Source organism: Gopherus flavomarginatus, chromosome 1, assembly GCF_025201925.1.
Source record: "Gopherus flavomarginatus isolate rGopFla2 chromosome 1, rGopFla2.mat.asm, whole genome shotgun sequence".
In the NCBI taxonomy this organism is placed as follows: Eukaryota; Metazoa; Chordata; order Testudines; family Testudinidae; genus Gopherus; species Gopherus flavomarginatus.
In genome coordinates, this window is record NC_066617.1 from 16,817,765 (window position 1) to 16,838,865 (window position 21,101).

General features: G+C 44.4%; 1 protein-coding gene across 1 annotated transcript in view; it reads right to left on the reverse strand.

The window, feature by feature from the left end:
* Positions 1-15,564, reverse strand: part of CCDC3 (coiled-coil domain containing 3) — a 70,220-nt gene extending 54,656 nt beyond the window's left edge. The window contains exons 1-2 of the mRNA XM_050937015.1: positions 15,085-15,564; positions 10,527-10,701 (exon numbers count right to left, since the gene is read on the reverse strand). Coding sequence (XP_050792972.1) covers positions 10,527-10,701; positions 15,085-15,455 — 546 coding nt within the window. The 5' untranslated portion in view covers positions 15,456-15,564. The remainder of the gene's footprint in view (positions 1-10,526; positions 10,702-15,084) is intronic.
* Positions 15,565-21,101: the final 5,537 nt, after the last annotated feature.

Genomic DNA, 21,101 nt, shown 5'->3' on the forward strand with positions numbered 1-21,101 from the left:
GGGTTCACAGAATTGGGTCTAACAAGTAGCACAAGGTATCAGTAAAGCGACTGCTACTGACAGCACGGGCCTTGGCTGCACAGATCTCCGAGAATGCACATGACTAAGTGACATACAAGGTTCTGGGAACTATCTGTGGGGTTTTGTTAAATGAAGAGAGACCTTTGAGGCAATTTCTAGAGCCAGAAGTGAGGTAGCGATTGTTCTGGAGCCAATACAGGAGCAGTTTGGTATGTCTATTTATTGGGTTGTCAAATTTCACCAACTGTTTGATACATCTGTGGCTCTCCCCTGAGGGGGCCCCACAGGAGAGCACAGTAAAAATGTGCAGCTTTTAAGAAAGTTATTGAGCATGCAAAAAAATTAAAAAGTAATGAAACTCATGTCCTGTTAAAATAAAAAGAAACTGTTGTGACTGCAAGATTCCTTTTCCTAGGCAAATATTCCAGACTTGTGGGGGGAGGGCAAAAGGACCAATTCTAACAATCACTTCCTAAAATGGTAACTAAAAGGAAAAATAGCAGCACTTCTACATATATCATCTCCACCTACATCAGTTCTGGAATTACAACAGGGCTATGTGATCCCCTGGCAGAGTGGAGAAAAATATAGCAACTTGTTACAAATCCAGCTTGGAAGCCGAAGTGCTGGCCACAAACCCTTCCTGGAGTTTGGCCCTGTTGTATCAAGCAGGCAAGGTACTAACAAGCTTCAACAGGACTTTATGTACAGTGGAAACCTCTTTACCAAGCTGCTGCTGCACCCTCTAACTCTCAGTCAGCCTCAACTCCTCTCCTCTCCTTCCTGTTTCCTGTCCTTTCAGACTCCCAACAGTCAGTGCTCCTAGTTCTAATAATCACAAGCAACATCTAAACACCACAGGCACTTGATGAGTGACTTTGAGGAAATTAGTATGAGAGCAGACCAGAAGTACAACAGCAAGTTGGTACTTTGCAGGAGAACTATAAACATCACAAAGGGGGAGTGGTCTTTGGGAGCAGTCAAGACAAAGTCCAATTACTCTCCCACAAAAACAAAATGCAACTTGCTACAGAAAACAGGTTTCAGAGTCTCTAAGGTGCCACAAGGGCTTCTCCTTGTTTTTGCTACAGAAAAGACATCCCAACCTACTGCAGCTCCTCCTCGTACTGAGTATAGCCGCTTGAGTGAAGTTCTGAGAATACAAGGGCTGTTTGTAAACCATGGATAACACATGATCTTCAGTCATCCCAGGTTACAACAGCAGGCCCACATGGAGGAAGGTTTGTGCTTCATCCCCAACCAAATATACCCAAGTTTGGGCTCTTTACCGTGAGTTCTCTCTACTACATGCCCAAGTGGTTTCTAAGAAAAACATTTTCACATGGTGCAAATGGTAGGCCATGCTTCAGTTTACTACGCGTCTTTCCAGGGATCCCTCCCACATGCCTTTTACCTCCAATGTCCCTCCACAACCACATATGTGAAATTGTCACCTGAGTTCCAGTTGTGACCTGCAACACAAGCCTGGCACTGACTTCCATAATACTAATCTGTTTGCCTGATGAGACACTGGTAGGATAATTCCAAAGTACACATGGTCAGTTTTGCAAGTAACTTATGCTATGCAGCTGGGTGAGGTCAGGTTAGGTTTAGATTTAAATTCTGCATGGCTGAGAAAAGGAAAAACAATTTATTCCTAAAAGTTTAATAAGGATGTACTGAAAACATGATTATGAACATTTTCTGTGCACGGCTGCAGTGTACAACTTCCTTCAAGTCTACACAGTGGCATAGACGAGTATGTGTGAGCACAAATCCACAATCCAAGCTCAACCAAGTTCCCAACTCAAATACATTCAGGAGAAGGCATCCCTTGAGTCATTAGGAGTGATCTTACATTAAGTGACAGTCAAAAAGAGCCAGATTTTCCAAAGATGTGCATACATGTTTGCAGTCCAGCAACTGGGTTCACCTGCCTTATACTTGCAAACACCAGGTATACATGGCAAATCAGGTATATACTCACATAAATATGCAGTGCAACTGTATGTGCATTCACAACTTTAAAAGTCCACTCCAGAGCCCTATCAAAAGTAAGATAGAGGGCCAGAGGCAAATTTAGGATTTCAGAAGGCCCCCTACAAGGAATGAACCTGAGACTGTAAACAAGAGATTTCCTCACTCGCCTCATTCCCATCACACACACACTGTTCTTGTCCAAACTCACCCCCTACCTGACATTTGCCGGTATCCTGCTGTCTCAGAGATTTGAGAAGCAAGGCTCTGAGGCAGGACTTTATGGCTATCCATCCTATCTGACAATGACGTCACAGCATCTCATGCATTCTCTTGCGGCCGAACAATCCAATCTGCAGGGAGCAAGTTCGCAACCAGATGTCACAAACGTAGGCGTGGCAGGATTAGATTTAAATTGGTATCTGTCAGTAAATGTTGATTTCAACTGACATGCTGAAATCAATGAGAAAAAAAATATCCATCCATAACAGTTGGCGCAAGAGCAGCCTGTCCAATGCTACTCCTTGTGCTTGCAGGGATCAGGTGTCAGCGGCCCTGTGGCTGTGCAGGGAGCATTCTGAAGCTCTGCTGTCACAGCCTCGCTCGCACGCTCACCAGCCAGGAGTTCAGGAGCCGTCCCCGGGCAGGAGCTGTTCGGCAGCAGGGTGGTCTCTCATGCAGATGGGGGCTTGTCTTCCTCCTTACAGCCCTGGGCTGGGGTCTCTGTTCCATGGGACCAGGAATGCAGCTTCCCCCACGCCCTGGGAGACCACGAATGCAGCTCTACTGCGAGCGCTTCCCTAATCCTAACCCCATCTCTACCCCTCCTTAATGTCCCACAACCATAAAAATAATTAATTAAAAATAGAAATCTATATTAATCACTGACATTGCAAATAGAGGTCTGTCGGACCTTAGGCGCATTTAACATGTGCAATTTCAGCTTTACACGGTTGGCAAAAACAAGAAAAAAAAAACCAAAAAAAGAGAAAAAATTTAAATACTGTTTCTGTAGTGCAGGAGATTCCGCCTGCCATTACACTCAATGTAATTTTGACTATACGCGATTTTCGCTTTATGTGCTGACTGCGGAATGTAACCCCAGTGTAACATGAGACAGATCTGTAAATGAAAATTTAATTCTGCCACGTCTACACATAGGAATGGGCAGGCTCCCACTGAAGATCTGGCATAACGGTTGGTCCTTCTGAACTGGTTTTGCATTTCTGTCTTTCTCAAAGTGTTTACGTTAATTGAGGGTTGCTCTCCATTCAGGACTGTCCTTGGCTATGACTTCGAAGTTATCAATAGTTATGCAGTATGAGCTGAGATTCTGCTTATGGGTGTCTTTGAAGCGTTTTCACTGGCTGACCCTCTAGGGCAGTGGTCCCCAACCTTTTTGTGGCCAGTAGCGCATTCATGTTTACAGAATTTTTCAAGGCTTATTTTGTATTTGTACATTAAATAATATGAAAAACATCATATTTAATATTCTTCCCACTCTGGGTTGAAATAATACGTACGCTGTCTCCTCTTTGAACCACTCATTTTGGAGCAAAATGTTAAAAAAAATAATAATAAATTTCAAAGCACAAGAAAACAGCGGTATCAGTGCCGGAAGACTACTCACATACAGGGCTGGCTCCGGGCACCAGTGGAGCAAGCAGGTGCCTGCGTCAGCACATGCTATGGGGCAGCATTTGGTCCATTCTGCAGAGGCGGAGCAGTTGTTTTTGTTTGTTTGTTTGTTTGTTTTTTGGTGGCAGTTCTGGGTAGTGCAAGGAGAAGCCTGAGAGAAGCTGCGCAGCCTGCACCCCCAGAGTACTCTGTCCCCAGCAAGCGGGGGGCCCTGGCATCTCTCCCCTGCTGGGCACTAGGCGGGCCCCGCGCCTGCCGGGGACAGAGAGCACCGGCGCCCTCAGCCCTGGAGTCCTCTGTCCCCAGCAACCGCAGAGCCACGGCTTCTTTCCCCTGCTGAGCACTAGGTGGGCGCAAATAAATGGCCCCGCGGGTACCAGGGCGCCTGCGGGCACCATGTTGGGGACCACTGCTCTAGGGCTTTCCGAGTTTCAGCTCACCACAGAGGTCTATTTTCAGGAGTGTATCATTGTCCATTCTGACAACATGACCTCTCCATTTAAGCTGAGTTTTGATACTCATTGGCTCGATGCTGGTTGTTTTGGCTTTTTCAAGGATGTTAATGTTAGACCCTTGCCAGCGGACCCTCAGAACAGAGCAAAGCCAGTGCATGTGAAATTTTTCAAGTTGCTTGATGTGTCTGCAGTAAACTGTCTGTCTTTCACAGCCATATAGCAAAGGATGCTATCACTGCTACAATGGATATCATGTTTTGTTGGCAGTTTGATGGTATGCTGGTTGAGTATCCTATTGTGAAGTCCTCCAAAAGCCCGGCTTGCCTTTCGTGTTCTGTTTGATATTTCTTGACCTATTGAACCATCCCTTGAAGTAGTACTGCCAAGGTATGTAAAGTGATTGATTGATCTTTACCACCAATTATATCTGGTTCAGTGGTAGTGGTTGCCGGGGCTGGTTGGAAGAGAACTTCAGTTTTTTCCAGGCTGACAGCGAGTCCAAACTGTTTAGTGGCCTCTTAGAATCTGTCAAGCATAAACAGTAGGTCACTTTTCACTATGACTAAGTAGGGAACCATAATCCAGAAAAAGAGCTTCAAATAAGAGTTCCTCAAGACCTTTTGTTTTTGCAGCAAGCCTTTGGAGATTGAGGAGTTTTCCGTAAGTTCTGTACCTTATGTAGATGCCCTTTTGAAGGTTGTCAGTTGTGTAATTTAGAACAGCTGCAAAGAGACCAAAGAGGACTGGTGCCAGCACACAGCCTTGTTTCACCCCCTTAGCTATAGGGAATGGCTTACAGAGGCCACCCTCTGAGAGTATTTGTCCAGTCATGTCTTTGTGGAATTGACGTATGATAATGAATTTGGTGGGGCAGGCACACTTTTCAAGAATTTTCCACAGGCCATTTCTGCTCACAGTTGCAAATTCTTTTTTAGATCAATGAAGACAGCGTAGAGTTCTGTGTTTTGTTCAATGAATTGTTTCTGAATCTCTCTCTCTATGAAAATCATGTCTGTGATGCTCTGACCTGATTTAAACCCACATAGGGCCTCTCGTAGAAGCTTTTCCGATTCTGTTTTGACAAGCCAATTGAGCAAGGTACAACCGAGGATTTTGCCACTTACAGATAGCAGGGAGATGCCCAGGTAGTTGCCACAGTCAGATTTGTTGCTTTTATTTTTGTATTGTGTAACTATAAAACTATGATTGCATTTTTGAAATCCTGAGGAATTTTCTCAGTTTCCCAGATATCCTTAATTTTGTATAGATGACAGTTTTGGGGCCTGCAGGTTTAAAGATTACAGCAGCATGCTGTCTTTGCCTGGTGATTTACCTGACTTCATTTGTTTGATAGCTTTTTGCACTTCCTCGACAGTAGGCAGCTGGGCAATTTCTTCATGTATACGTGCTGGGTTAGTTCCTCCAGCACTAGTTGGTTGACAGTAGAAGGATGGTTGAGTAGCTCCTCGAAGTGCTGCCCCTATCTTTCAGAGGTGCCTCTCTTTGTTTATTGAGGTAGATTCATCTGAACAGATTTATGGAGCTGGTCCATTTTGATGGCCCTTAAATGGCCTTCAGAGAGTCATAAAACAACTTTCTGTTGTTTATATCGATGTAAACTTGTATTTCTACTTTTTTTTCTCTTCAGTTATCCTGAAGAACATGAAGCCCTATTTGACTTTATCCTTCTTTGATATTGATTCTTTGTTGTTTTGTCAACACATAAACACATCATTCTTTTCCTGAAGGATCTTTTCAATTTAATCATTTTCATCACACCTATCCTGGTGCTGTCTTCCAAGTCTTGAAGGATGGTTGATGTGAATATGTTCCACTTTTGGGGTATGTTCTTGGGTGATGATGTAATACTAACAAATTTTTCCTTTGTTTTCCTTCAGTTTGTCTTGATTAAATGAATGTCTCAACTTTGCTATGTTCAGTTTCAGTTTAAATCTGTTCAGAATTCTTTATTCCACTGAGGGACAACAATGTGGAAACTGAAAATGGCTTCGATCAACCTGTGGTCGGCCCAACAGTTTGCTCCTTATTTGGCTCCAGTGATCATGATATCCCCGATATCTCTTTGCCGTGTAATGACATAAGTCAGATGTCAGTGCTTTGATCTTGGATGCATACATGAAGTTTGTATTTGTCTGCTTTCCTAAAGCTTATAGCAAGAATGAGCTCATGCTCAGCACACTTGCTGAGTAGCAGAAGACCACTGCTGTTCATTTTTCCAACTCCGTTGTTCTTTATTACACCACTTCAAGCCTCACTGACTTCTCTGAGTCTGGCATTAAAGTCTCCCAGTAGTATGAGTTTGTCTCCCCTAGGAATAGAATGACACAATCAAACCAGAATAGAACTTTCATTTATTTCTTCTGCACTGTTCATGGTTGGAGCATAAACATTGACAAGAGCCGCAAAGCATGAATTTCCAGTGGGAACTTGTAGAGTCACTAGGCATTCAGTTTTGCCCACAGGTAAGGTCTTTCAGTGATTTCAGGAGGCTGTTTCTAACAGGAACAATGCCATAAATTGTCTTCCTTTGCTGGGTTCCCTTTCCAAAAGAAGATGCAGCCCCTGCTAAGGGTCCTTTATGGACCCTTCAACTGCAAGTTTGGTTTCATTAAGGGCAGCTATGTCAATGCTATATGTAGTATACAATTAACACTGTATATCTTTCAGGCCTTAATGTGTTATTGTTGTCTACTAGAGTCTGCTTTTTCCATGGCTCCACAGTGAGATCTTGTTTTTCTTATAGAATATCTGGTGTGTGGATGATTCCCCAGTCGTGGTGAACTAGGCAAATTAAAGTTAGGCAGGCAATGCTTAGGCCATGTTTTCTAACCCCTCCCCTTACTAGAATGAACATTGATGTACTAAAAAGGGCTGCTCAGCCACTGGGGTGTTGCCAAACCCAGAATCCAAAGCTGAGCGACCAGAATCCCAGGTTGCCTGCGAGCAGGTTTGTGACTAACACTTCAACATAGACCTTAGCCCAAGCCTCCTAAGCTGGTTATTCCCATGACTTCTCCCTGACAAGCTCTCAGTTATCTCAAAGAAACTCTTGGTGCCTGATTTCCACTGCCCTGCACCTTGGGAAACCATTTACACTAATGCACATCAGCTAATGAGACCTCTCTGGTCTGACTAACAGGGTGAGTCCAGAAAATAACTCTGTACCTCCACATAGGAATCCTAAAGCCTGACAGTGTCTCAGAGACAGTCCCGCGTTGTGATGCCTCCTTCCCCCTCTGGGAGCCCCTTTAATAGATTTTTACTTTTAAAAGCTTGAAGGAACAATATCCATTTTTCCTGAAAACTCACTCATTTACTGCAATGGGAACTCAGCATTTATAGCACCTTTCAGTTTCAAAGAGAACAAGAGGTTGCTCAGCTGGCTGGATTTGGAAATTAAAATAGTTTGGATTTTGGTAGGATGAGTACAACTGAGGGAAGTGAGAGAGAACAAAGGGGAAATCACAGGCATGGCATTTGTCTGATATGGGGAAGAAGTGAAGAAGACACTAAGGGCTTTTTTTCACTACCGTACCACAGCGGCATTGATTAAGCGTATCTGGTGAAGACACACTATGTCAATGGGAGCGCGCTCTGCTGTCAATGTAATTAATCCATCTCAATGAGAGGCAGAAGCTACGTTGGTGGGAGAGCGTGTGGACATCGCATTAAGTCGATGCAAGTTACTTTGCTCAGGAGGTGAGTTTTTTCACACTCCTGAGCGACATAACTTGCATCGACTTAAACTGTAGTGTAGACAAGGCCTGAACATGTAGTCAACAGAGGAGATCAGGCACTGCCTTTGGAAGGAGACACTGCTATTACTCTTTTTCCATGAGGGAGTGAGGATGAAACCCTGACACCTCCACATCATTGCAGCCCTTCCCAAGGGTGGGGAATGCCTGCCTGAAGGGACAGTTCAAAGGAAAACCAGCACTCAGCTTGGAGAACAGAGACATTAGGGGACCCCAGATGAATGACAGAGAGGCCAGCCTGGATGTTTTTTTAAATTGTGCAAAGGAAGCTTTTACTTTTTATTGTAAAGGGAAGTGGAGGGGAGACAAGGTGCCTGTTAACTGGTTAGATTTTATCCATACTAAGTGGATAAAAATCTCAGTCCAAACCTATAAAGCAAGCAGCTAAAACAATTCCACTCTGGAAGCTGCTTACAGCTGCAAAGGGTCAGAGAGCACAACAGCTGAAACACACTTTTGCTACATTTGTTTCTAAGTTTCCCCAAGTGGCCTTTGCGGATTTTTGCCTTGTAGCTTCCATGAAAGTGAATGGGCCAGATTCACGGCTGGCATAGCCAGGTGCTATGCCAGGGAAGTCAACTCGCTTTGGAGCCATTCTTCTAAGGCACGTGGAAAACCGTGTGGCACAGGAGGGTCATATCAAAACAGTGGTTTTAAACGTATGCCGTGCTGACAAGAGGTTTTTCTGACTAAAGCGATTCAGGCTCTTATCCTTCACTATATCCAACTCATTGACAGCTACAGGGCTGGTTGCTGCTCCTTGATTCAGGGCTGCCTGGCCCTGGCTGTAGTAAGGGCTGCAAAGGGTCCACCAGAGCACATGGTATAGTTGAGCTCTTCTCTGCCACATCGCGTTCCCTTCACTGTCCTGGATATGCCCCACCCTCTCTTATTGCCTGGAGCAATGCTGGTATAGGAGCCACCTCTGCAAGATTTATGCCCCCAGAGTTCCCCTGCATGCCAAGTGGCCTTTGAGGGCTGGAGAATGCAGCTCCCAGTCCCCCTGCACTATCCCTGTGTATTAATAGGGATGGGTGAAACAAGTTGAATAAATTGCCCTTCACCTCCTTCCTTGCTGCCAAATGTTCACCCCAAGCAGCCTCTGGAGGACTGAAAATTCAGTTAAACCTCCCTCCCCATTAATTAATTGTAGAGTTGGACCCAAATCAATACCGTGCCTGCAAACATCTCAGACTCTGAGGGGGTTCAGACTGTAGCCTCAACATAGAAGCTATCCCCTATCTGCTCAAATCCAGATCCCTGATCTGGAGCAGAGGACCAGCAAAGTTTTCCTAGTGTGGGTGGATTTACACCCAAATCTCAGTGTTTTGTAACCTGTAAGTATTCCTCACATTCTACAGATGAAGAAACTGAAGAAGGTTTAAGTCTAGACTACCCTGATTCCCAGCCCTGTGCTTTGACTACAAGCCTGTCCTATCTCCTGTCCTTATATTTCTGTAACTATGGGATCTGTTTGTAGGATAAATCGTCCCCACCCTCTTAAAAACCACCTGATGTCTATGACCCACCCCAATACACGATTGAAAAATAGTGTTAAAACAGTTAAACCCTCAGGGTTCTATAAAAATTCCACCTGATGGTGACTGCTCTCTGACCTGAGCTATGTTCTGATTATTTTGCACCACTGGCCAGCTGGAAAACCAGGAGCTAAAACTTCTTATGCTGGCTATGAGCCAGCTTGTAAATAAGAGGCCTTCAATTGGCTATTGAGCTTCTACCATCATTCTCCTGAACAAGGCAATAGAGCTCCTTCTCCTATGTGTAAACAGTGGTTTCGTAGACCTTGCATGAATCAACATGACAGAAATTGCAACCAATGACAAATATCCAGTCATTCCTAAGCTAGAGAGACACTTACAATTCTCACAGCCCCTTGGAGAAACAACCAACGTCATAAAACTATCAGCAATGGCAGAAAAACAAAATCCAAAAGTTTTAATTCTGTAAATAAGCATGAAACGTCCCCACCAAAACTGCTAACGAAGTATTTCACCTGTTTATTTTAAACCTGAAAGTGACACACATGCCCACTCCCTCCAGCAAAGGCCAAAAGCCATTGTAGAGACACACACCAGTGGTATCTGCATCTGAGACTTTGCTTACTAAAAATGGCAAAGATTTCTGTGGCACCTTATAGACTAACAAATGCACTGGAGCATAAGCTTTCATGGTGAACACTCACTTCGTCGGATACATGCATCTGACGAAGTGGGTATTCACCACGAAAGCTTATGCTCCAATGCATTTATTAGTCTATAAGGTGCCATAGAACTCTTTGCCACTTTTACAGATCCAGACTAACACGACTACCCCTCTGAGACTTACTAAAAATGTGTTCTTTTAGAGTGCAGAGTGATCCAATCAAGGACATAGATTTGGTGCCAGCAAGAGTCAGGTTGGAAGCTTCATAATACAGAAAACACTGGTTGAAACAATCTCTCTCTTAGAACAGTCAAGTTCATGCCCCTGAGCATTTCAGATAAGACCAGAGCAGGGAGGCTGCTTGTGGCAATACCATGTTACGTTAAAACATTACATGACCATCTAGACGAAAGGTACCATCAGTTGCAACTGCTGTATATTTCATACACTTGTGTTTGCAAGTGATGTGGGGATACACCTACCCACTGAGGCTTACCCTGTTGTCCTCTTGAATCTCCCAGTCACTGGAGAAAGTTATGACATGTTGCGCCTGAGAGCAATTGGAAAACTGGAAGAGACTGGAAAACATCCTTCTGTTCTCCTGTGTGTCTGGAAATATTGCATCTTGGAAATTTACTCCGTGAGGAAGGAGGTTATAATTCTCATCCATTCTGAAACAAAAATCAGATAGTACTTATGTCATGTCAAATCATGGGGCATTTTCCCCCCATCTATGTTGTGTTTCTCACCTATACCAGGACTGTTGCCTGAATAGTCTACACTGGGTAGCAGTAGACTCCTAGGCATAGGCCTGGTCTACACTACGCGTTTAAACTGAATTTAGCAGCGTTAAACCGATTTAACCCTGCACCCGTCCACACAACGAGGCCCTTTATATCGATATAAAGGGCTCTTTAAACCGGTTTCTGTACTACTCTCCGACGAGAGGAGTAGCGCTGAAATCGGTATTGCCATGTCAGATTAGGGTTAGCGTGGCCGCAAATCGACAGTATTGGCCTCCAGGCGGTATTCCACTGTGCACCATTGTGATCACTCTGAAAAGCAATCTGAACTCGAATGCACTGGCCAGGTAGACAGGAAAAGCCCCACAAACTTTTGAATTTCATTTCCTGTTTGCCCAGCGTGGAGCTCCGATCAGAACGGGTGGCGATGCAGTCCCAAATCCAAAAAGATGTCCAGCATGGACCGTACGGGAGATACTGGATCTGATCGCTGTATGGAGAGACAAATCTGTTCTATCAGAGCTCCGTTACAGAAGACTAAATGACAAAGCATTTGAAAAATCTCCAGGCTATGCTAGACAGAGTCCACAGCACAGTGCTGTGTGACAAGCGTAACGGAAAGCCAAAGAATCAAATGGACGCTCATGGAGGGAGGGAGGGGGTACTGAGGACTCCAGCTATCCCATAGTCCCCGCAGTCTCCGAAAAGTATTTACATTCTTGGCTGAGCTCCCAGTGCCTGAAGGGTCAAAAACATTTTCCCGGGTGTTTCAGGGTATATGTCGTCAATTTACACCCTTCCTCCCCCCGAAAGAAAAGGGGGAAAAAATGTTTCTCGCCTTTTTTCAATGTCACCCTATGTCTACTGCATGCTGCTGGTAGACGGGGTGCTGCAGCACTGAACACCAGCATCCCCTTCCTTGTGGATAGCACTCATATTGTACTATCTGCTATTGTCATTATCAGCCCGTGAGTGCTCCTGGCTGGCCTTGGTGAGGTTGGACAGGGGCTCCTGGGTAAAAATGGGAGTGACTCTCGGTCATTCCCGGCAGATGGAACAGAATGGCTGGTAACCGTCCTCATCATAGCAACTGGAGGCTGAGCTCTATCAACCCCCTCTTTTATGTCTAAAGAAAAGATTCTGTACTGCCTGGACTATCATAGCAGCTGGAGGCTGCCTCCCCCTCATTTTATCTCACTAAAAAGTCAGTTTCTTATTCCTCCATTCTTTATTACTTCATCACACAAATAGGGGGACATTGCCACGGTAGCCCAGGAGGGTTGGGGGAGGAGGGAAGCAACAGGTGGGGTTGTTGCAGGGATACCCCCTAGAATGGCATGTAGCTCATCATTTCTGCGGGATCTCTGGGGCTCTGACACGGAGTGACTGTGCTCTCTAGTTCTCTAGTACACTTGCCCCATATTCTAGGCAGGACTGACTCTATTTTTAGACAAAACATAAAGAAGGGAATGACCCGGGGAATCATTCCCATTTTTGTCCATGCGCCCTCGGCCGATCTCAACGAGGTCAGCCAGGAGCACCCGTGACAGCAGCAGATGGTACAGAATGACTGATAACCGTCATCTCATTGCCAATTTACAACGGCATGGCAGACAGTGCAATAGGGATGGTAACCGTCTCTGCTACCTTGCAAAGGCAAATGAATGCTGCTGTGTAGCGCTGCAGTACTGCCTCTGTCAGCGGCATCCAGTACACATACGGTGACAGTGACAAAAGGCAAAACGGGGTCCATGGTTGCCATACTATGGCGTCTGCCAGGGCAATCCAGGGAAAAAGGGCACGAAATGATTGTCTGCCGTTGCTTTCATGGAGGAAGGATTGAGTGACGACATTTATCCAGAATCACCCGCGACACTGTTTTTGCATTGGGATCTCAACTCAGAATTCCAATGGGCGGGGGAGACTGCAGGAACTATGGGATAGCTACCCACAGTGCAACGCTCCGGAAATCGACGCTAGCCTCAGTACATGGATGCACACCGCCGAATTAATGTGCTTAGCGTGGCCGCATGCACTTGACTTTATACAATCTGTTTTACAAAACTGGTTTCTGTAAAATCAGAATAATTCCGTAGTGAAGACATATCCATATATTCATAGAGGGTGTAAACAGCCATTGGTCCATAACACCCGCTATCATGACAGCAATGTAAACTAGCGGTGGTTCTGCCCAATAGGCTTCAGTCCTGCAATGAGTTCCACACAGGCAGGCCCCTGCAGCCACACAGATATCAACAGGGCTCCTCCTGGGCACAGGTGTCCTCCCACCAAGGGCCAATTGCACAACTGGAGGCATAATTTGGGGTGGTCCTATATTTTGGGCATTGTTTGTTTGATTTTTTTCTATGCTTTAGTTTGCCATTTCTTTCCAGGTACTCACTGATCTAGATGGGCACAATTTAAAATAATCCATTAATAACTAATACAAAATTAGCTTTTAGAGACATTAGCAGGCACCATCAAAACATGTTTTGTTGTGCTTCTCTGCCACCAATCCCCTGATTTGAGATACACTGAATGTTTCTAAACAAGCTACTGAGTGAATTTCACAAATAGTTTTGGATTTAAAGGTTCACTGTGATGGCTTTATTTCTGCATTGTAGATTCTTATTCTTATTCTTTTGATGGGCTTAAAATGAGGATTTGGCTGGTATCCAGAAGAGCAAAGAGAAATCTTCTGAGTAAATACTTGGGGATCAGTGCTAAACCCATGTGCTAAACTTTGAGAATAGACACTGGCACCTATCCAGTCTGTAAAATAGACCAGAATCTAGTATACCTACTTTGGTCTCATAGAAACAAAGAGAGGCTGAGCTGTACACAGTTAAATAACAGCTCAGAATAAATCTGTTCCATAGGAATGCAAAATTATTGTTTTGAAATGCTGTATCCTTTCGGTCATGAAAGACATTACCATGGTTTGTAAATGAGCAAGATCACTAAGAAGTTAATACCACAAATCACTGAGCAGAAATTAACAACAAGATGGGAACAAATGCCATCTGCTGGGATGTTTATTTTTCTTTAGAAAGTGATTCTTCATTATTTACTATTTTATCTGCTGTAGGCTTCTAAAACAGATATGGGGGGGAAACACTTTTACTGAGTTTAGTTTTCAAAAGATAACTTGATTTACATCTCAGTTATTCGCTAGAATGCTTGAAAAACTTTACACCCTCAATCTCAAGTTGGAAAAAAAAACCAACAACATGCTCAGTTCTAAACCTGAACATCAGAATGGCCATACTAGGTCAGACCAATGGTCCATTTAGCCCAGTCTCCTGTTTTCTGACAGTGGCCAGTACCAGATGCTTCAGAAGGAATGAACAGAACAGGGCAATTTATCGAGTAAGCTATCCTCTCATCCAGTCCTAGCTTCTGAAATCAGAGATTTAGGGACACGCAGAGCATGGGGTTGTGTTCCTGATCATCTTGGCTAATAGCCATTGATGGACCTATCCTCCATGACCATACCAACTTGTCTGTCGAAAACATTCTAAAAGGACAACTTTCCAAACTATCTGTATATATCATGGTGCATTTACTGTCTTCCTACTTCAGCTGGCTAGTTGTACACTACTTCACATCAAAGAAACTGACACAGATGATTAAAATTTACAGAACAATGTAAATATTGAACATTGAAAATGTAAGATCCAATCCACACCAACTATAAACAAGCCATAGTAAAGTGCAGTGTTTGATTTTTGTTGAGGTCATAAAATCATTTACAGATATGTCTGTCACACACCCTAGATTTCAAATAAATTGAACATGTTTGTTTCTACTTTCTGTAGTCTAGGAAAGCACTAATTAAGCACCACTCCTTCCAAGAAAAATCACAATAGAAAGTATTCTCCTTTGAAATGCATAACATTAACGTCTTCTCTGCTAGGTGAATTTGTACCTACCTGAGTAACAATGAGTATGAAACTCCACTATCCAAAGTAAAGAGACTTGCTCTCCCCCATGTGCTGCAGCTCAGTAATATTATCTCTAAGATAAATGTACAAGGCTCATCCATGATATAGTTACACACCAGAGAACATTTCCTTTTATTCACTCACTATACAATATTAAGTCATGCCTGGTGGCTCCCTGTGTACTTTAGTTACAGAAAACGTACTGGACTAACTTTTGTCTGGCTCAGAGAAGCTCTAGAGGTTCAGCTGCATACAAAGTGCTTTGAGATGCTGGGGTGAAAGTGTTATACAAGTGCCGAGCATTTATGAACGAGAAAATGTTCTCTCTCATTTTCAAGCAGGGCATGGTTCACACGTTTTTACTCACCTGAGAAAGAAGAAGTAAGAGTAATCCTGCATGACTGTGTGGGAGTGACAGGAGAAGTAGCCCAGTCCAGTGAGGTTAAGCCTGGAGCCTGCAGGGACTTCCAGCATGCTTCCCCAAGCCTGGTCACACAGCATCTCTATCTCAGCCGAGTAAAAGAGCCCCCCCTCGCTGGCTTCATATTGCCAGGGCAGGTAATTATACAGGCTGTACATCTCCTGGTGGAGTGCCAGCACCTTGGCGTACACTATGATCTCTGCCAGCTCAGCCCTGCAACTTTCACTCAAGGGTCTCCAGTCTGAGGGCAGCTGACAGCCCCAGCATGGGCTGAGCTGCCTTCCAAGGGGCAGCAGCAGCAGCAGCATGTGCAGCATGATGGATGAACGCACAATACTCGCCGGACACTTTGGCTTCCCAAGGCAAAAGCTGCTGCTACTAGGCAGCTGCACCGCGTGAAACAGGATCCCTGCGCGCTGAACCCGCTTATTGGGGCTGGTGACTGGGGGCTGAGCCCTACCAATCAAGCAGGCGGCGTCCAGTTGGAGTCACACGGGGAGCGAGGGAGGGGCAGTGACAGCAGCCCGGCCGCTGCGCCTTGCCCAGAACCAGCCTCACACGGGCTACAGGCAGGAGCGCAGGCGCACAGGGGACGTTTCAAAATTGGAGCCAGGCGTCTGCGCGCTGCCTGCGGGGAGGGAACGGAGCTCGCGGCCGCAGCTTGTCTTGTGCTCAGACGGGCTCGAGGGGGAGAGGAGGAGTTTTGAGACTGGAGGGGAGTAGGTGGGGAGAAGGGGAAGGAGACTGATGGAGGAGAAGAGGAGTAAGGGAGATGCCTTGTGGCTGGGACACAGATCTGGGCTGCAAACAATCTCTGGCTCTGCCTCTCTCTGTGCCCTTGAGCACCTCACTTAAGCTTCCTGGCCCAGCTCTTCAAAGGTATTTAGGTGCTTTACTCCCACTGAAGGCAAACACCTGCCTTTGGGGATCTGTGCCCCAGCTTCCCCATCTGTCAAATGAGGAAGCTGCGTCCCTATCCACCCATGTGAAGATAAAATGCATGAAGGTGCCTTGGTCCCCGCTCTTGCAGCTGGTTCTGGGTGGGCAGACCCCTGCGGCCAGGCTGACCCCCCCACCAGGGAAAGCCGACAAGGCACCACACTGGGCAGGAGACAATGTAAATGCGATGGGGCAGGAATGGTGGATTTGTACAGTGCCTGGCATCGTGGGGCCTGCTCTGGGATCTGTGGGTGCTGCTGTAGTGCAAATAATAAGACTAGAATGACAGTGTTTGTCAGGCACTCAGAGTCACTGGTGCTGAGGGCCCCTACATAATGCAGGCAGGAAGGATGGGGTGAGGAGTGGATGATAAGGGGAAGTAGAGACTGAGTCATAGAATTAGAGTGGGAGAAGAGGAATGGGGTAAGAAATGAAAGAAAGTGGGATTGAGATGTTGAAGTGAGGGATGATTGAAGAAGAAAGCATAGGAGAATGTATGGACTGCAGCTTCCATGTATTCTCCTTTCCCCCACCCACTGGGAAGGGGAGGAGTGGGAGAATTCCCCTTAACCTCCCTCTCTCTTCAATGCACAGGAGATGAGGAGGAAGATGACCAACCTCTGGGCAGGGGAGAACCCCTTCCTGCCAGCCCATCTTTTCTGACCAGCCACAGGTTACCCCGGGCCACTTCTCTCCTCCACCTCCTGCTTTCCCACATTGCTTACCTATATTCATTTGTTTCAATCACACATGTTTAAAAGCTCCTATCCTTAGCTCTAGGCATTTTTTAAATCACAAGAAGAAAGATAAAAATAGAAAGGCAGGCCCAAGCACATCAACCTCTTACCACCATCTTATCCTATCACATCACAACCTAGGGGTGTCTAACGGCACATTTTGGTTTCATCTGGTTAGCGGGACCACTGGGCCTTGGAGAATATCTCCAAGACTCTGACTACCACTTCAGCAACAGGATACATCTACCAGGGAACATTTGGTTCTCACTCCTCTCGCAAGTATTTCCTGAGACCCATGGCATTGAAGAACACCCAACTCTGTTATAATAATAATTACATTTATTAGTACTGCCCTTTATCTGAGGATCTCAAAGGGCCCAAATCTGATTGACTAAAGTTGATAGGAACCAGGAATAGGCCCAAGGCACCTATAACAAGACTGTTATAGGTGCCTTGGGCCTATTCCTGGTTCCTATCAACTTTAGTTCAGTCGTGTTAGCAGCTATACATCATGCAGAGTTAGTTAAATAACACTGGCTCAACTTCTGCTCTCAGTGGCACTGGGGTAAATTTGGAGTAACTTCAATAAAATCAGTGGAGTTACTCCAGATTTACACTGATGAAACTGACAGCAGAATGTGGTCCAGAATCTTAAATAAATGCAATATTCACTTTTCATTAGCAGACAGTTCTCCTATACCTTAGTTCTTCATAATTTTTATGGAAAAACAGCAAAGATCTATCTGAAACAGATTTTTTAAAATGTATTCATCCCCTCCCCCCCCCCAGACACACACACATTCTAGAGTAAATTTGACTGATGGACTCAAGTCTTTTTCAGCATTCTTCAGAATCTGTTTCTTGGAGAGCAACATATTGTTTCATATCTGTCAAAAAAAAAAGCTTGATGGGGAAGCCACAATAATAAGAAATAATAATAAGAAAAATTCCAAAACAAAGGTCAAGGAGTCAACAAATTACATGTGATTTTTAAATATAATCTTCCAGGGTAAGGTTCTCTTTTTTTTGCAAACTGGGCCAGGTTGGCAGGGTGCCTGTTGGCGAGGACTGGCCTGCCACCCAAGGCCTGTGAAAGTGTGGGATCATTGTCCAGGATGGGTTGTAGATCCCTGATGATGCGTTGGAGAGGTTTTAGCTGGGGACTGTATGTGATGGCTAGTGGAGTCCTGTTGGTTTCTTTCTTGGTCCTCGCCCACAGGCAACCTGCCAACCTGAAACATATTCTCACCAGTAACTGCACACCGCACCATAGGAACTCTAGCTCAGGAACCAATCCATGCAACAAACCTCGAGGCCAACTCTGCCCACATATCTACACCAGCGACACCATCACAGGACCTAACCAGATCAGCCATACCATCACTGGTTCATTCACCTGCACGTCCACCAATGTAATATATGCCATCATATGCCAGGAATGCCCCTCTGCTATGTACATCGGCCAAACTGGACTGTCGCTACGGAAAAGGATAAACAGACACAAATCAGATATTAGGAATGGCAATATACAAAAACCTGTAGGAGAACACTTCAACCTCCCTGGCCACACTATAGCAGACCTTAAGGTGGCCATCCTGCAGCAAAAAAACTTCAGGACCAGACTTCAAAGAGAAACTGCTGAGCTTCAGTTCATCTGCAAATTTGACACCATCAGCTCAGGATTAAACAAAGACTGTGAATGACTTGCCAATTACAAAACCAGTTTCTCCTCCCTTGGTTTTCACACCTCAACTGCTAGAACAGGGCCTCATCCTCCCTGATTGAACTACCTCATTATCTCTAGCTTGCCTGCATATATGTACCTGCCCCTGGAAATTTCCACTACATGCATCTGACGATGTGGGTATTCACCCATGAAAGCTCATGCTCCAAAACGTCTGTTAGTCTATAAGGTGCCACAGGATTCTTTGCTGCTTGAATAGTCCATGTAATTTTTAAAGAGAAATCTTGACTAACGTTTGCCAAGGAAACATTTAAAAATACTCCCTCTTTGAAATGTTGCCCTGTTTTTCTCACATTTATTTGGGTTCCTCTAACTAAACAACCATAATCTCCAAACCTCACCACCCAGGGGCCAAGGCAGCGGTGCTAAGGGGAAACCCCCTCTCCCACAAATCCTGTTTCTCTCATTCAGGGAATCATATGTCCCTCCGCCCCCCCTCCCCGGATTGTCCCCGTGGCCCTCCACATCCTTGTCAACATGCTTTCCTTACCCTACCATGCACCTCTGCTTTCCAATTATATTTAGCTTTGAAATGTTTGGCTGCATCAGCAGTTACATCTGGCAACAGTGGTACTTACAAATGGGACCACATTATGAATATGGGTGTTTGATAATCTTTAAAAATCTTTGAAACTGTGAAGAGCAAGGAAATAAGCAGCTGAATCTCTCTCCCACTGCCGACAGCCCATATATTTTCATCCAACCAAGGTGCAACTTTAACTCAAACATAAGTGTAATACACCAACACACACATACAAGTTTATGTTCTGTAATTCCTACATAAAAACTACTAACAAATTCACAACCACTAAGAGCATAGCTGACCTATTAACATAACTCTTCCTAGCCATTACAGAAAATCATATATCACAGCTACCTTTCGCAATCTGACATCATACCTGACTTATGCACCCCAATGCAAAACCGTGAACAGAACTATGTAGCGTGTTTTTCATCTATGCCACACCCATTCTATTAATAATCTAAACACATCAACATAAACTAGGCTGAAGTCAAGTCTGTTGTGTCCGTTGTCCTGGATAAGGGTGGAGGCATGTGGTCTGTGGGTGATAGAATGGAGGCATTTGAGGTTGAGAAAGAGAATGGATGAGTGGATTGTTGAATTATTCAACTGTTTCCCCACCTCTTTGCTTTATATGGTTTGCATTCCTGGGAAATGAAGTCTACCAACTTTAACTCCAAGTTAACTCAGTTTTTTGTGTGTGGAGGAATATATATACAGGTACTTGGTGCAGCATTATTATCCACTTGTTCATATGTAAAAAGAACAGGAGTACTTGTGGCACCTTAGAGACTAACAAATTTATTTGAGCATAAGCTTTCGTGGGCTACAGCCCACTTCATCAGGTGCATAGAATGGAACATATAGTAAGAAGATATATATTCATACAGAGGACATGAAAAAGTGGAAGTAGCCATACCAACTGTAAGAGGCTAATTACTCACCAGCAACCATACATCACAGAACAAAAACACTAACCCAGGAATCCATCCTTGCAACAAAGCTCGATGCCAACTCTGTCCACATATTTATTCAAAAGACAGTATCCTAGGGCCTAATCAGATTAGCCATGCCATCAAGGGCTCGTTCACCTGCACATCTCCCAATGTGATATATGCCATCATATGCCAGCAATGCCCCTCTGCCATGTACGTTGGCCAAACCTAACAGTATCTACACAAAAGAATAAATGGACACAAATCTGACATCAGGAATCATAACATTCAAAAACCAGTAGGAAAACACTTCAACCTCTCTGGTCACTCAGTAACAGACTTAAAGGTGGCAATTTTGCAACAGAAAAGCTTAAAAAACAGACTCCAATGAGAAACTGCTGAGCTTGAATTAATGTGCAAACTAGATACCATTAACTCGGGTTTGAATAGAGACTAGGAGTGGCTGGGTCATTACACATATTGAATCTATTTCCCCATGTTAAGTATCCTCACACCTTCTTGTCAACTGTCTAAAATGGGCCATCTTGATTATCACTACAAAAGTTTTTTTTCTCCTGCTGATAATAGGTCATCTTAATTAATTAGCCTCTTACAGTTGGTATGGCTACTTCCACTTTTTCATGTTCTCTGTATGTGTGTGTATATATATATATATCCTCTTACTATATGTTCCACTCTATGCATCTGATGAAGTGGGCTGTAGCCCACAAACGCTTATGCGCAAATACATTTGTTAGTCTCTAAGGTGCCACAAGTACTCCTGTTCTTTTTGCAGATACAGACTAATAAGGCTGCTTCTCTGAAACACGTTCATATGTGGGAATTTGCTGCACCATTGTCATAGGACAAAGTAGCTGATGAAGCGTGTTTATACCTAGATAGATACATGTGTATTTAGAGCAGTTTTATTATACTTGAACGGCTATGTAGATACTATTTATTAATCATCTAAATAAGAAATTGGTAGCTTTCTAGATAGAGGAGAACAGTTTCCGTGGAAGGTTCATTGTTCTTTGTTTTGTTTTGTGTGTGTTGCAAATACCTAATTGGCGAAGGCTCAACAA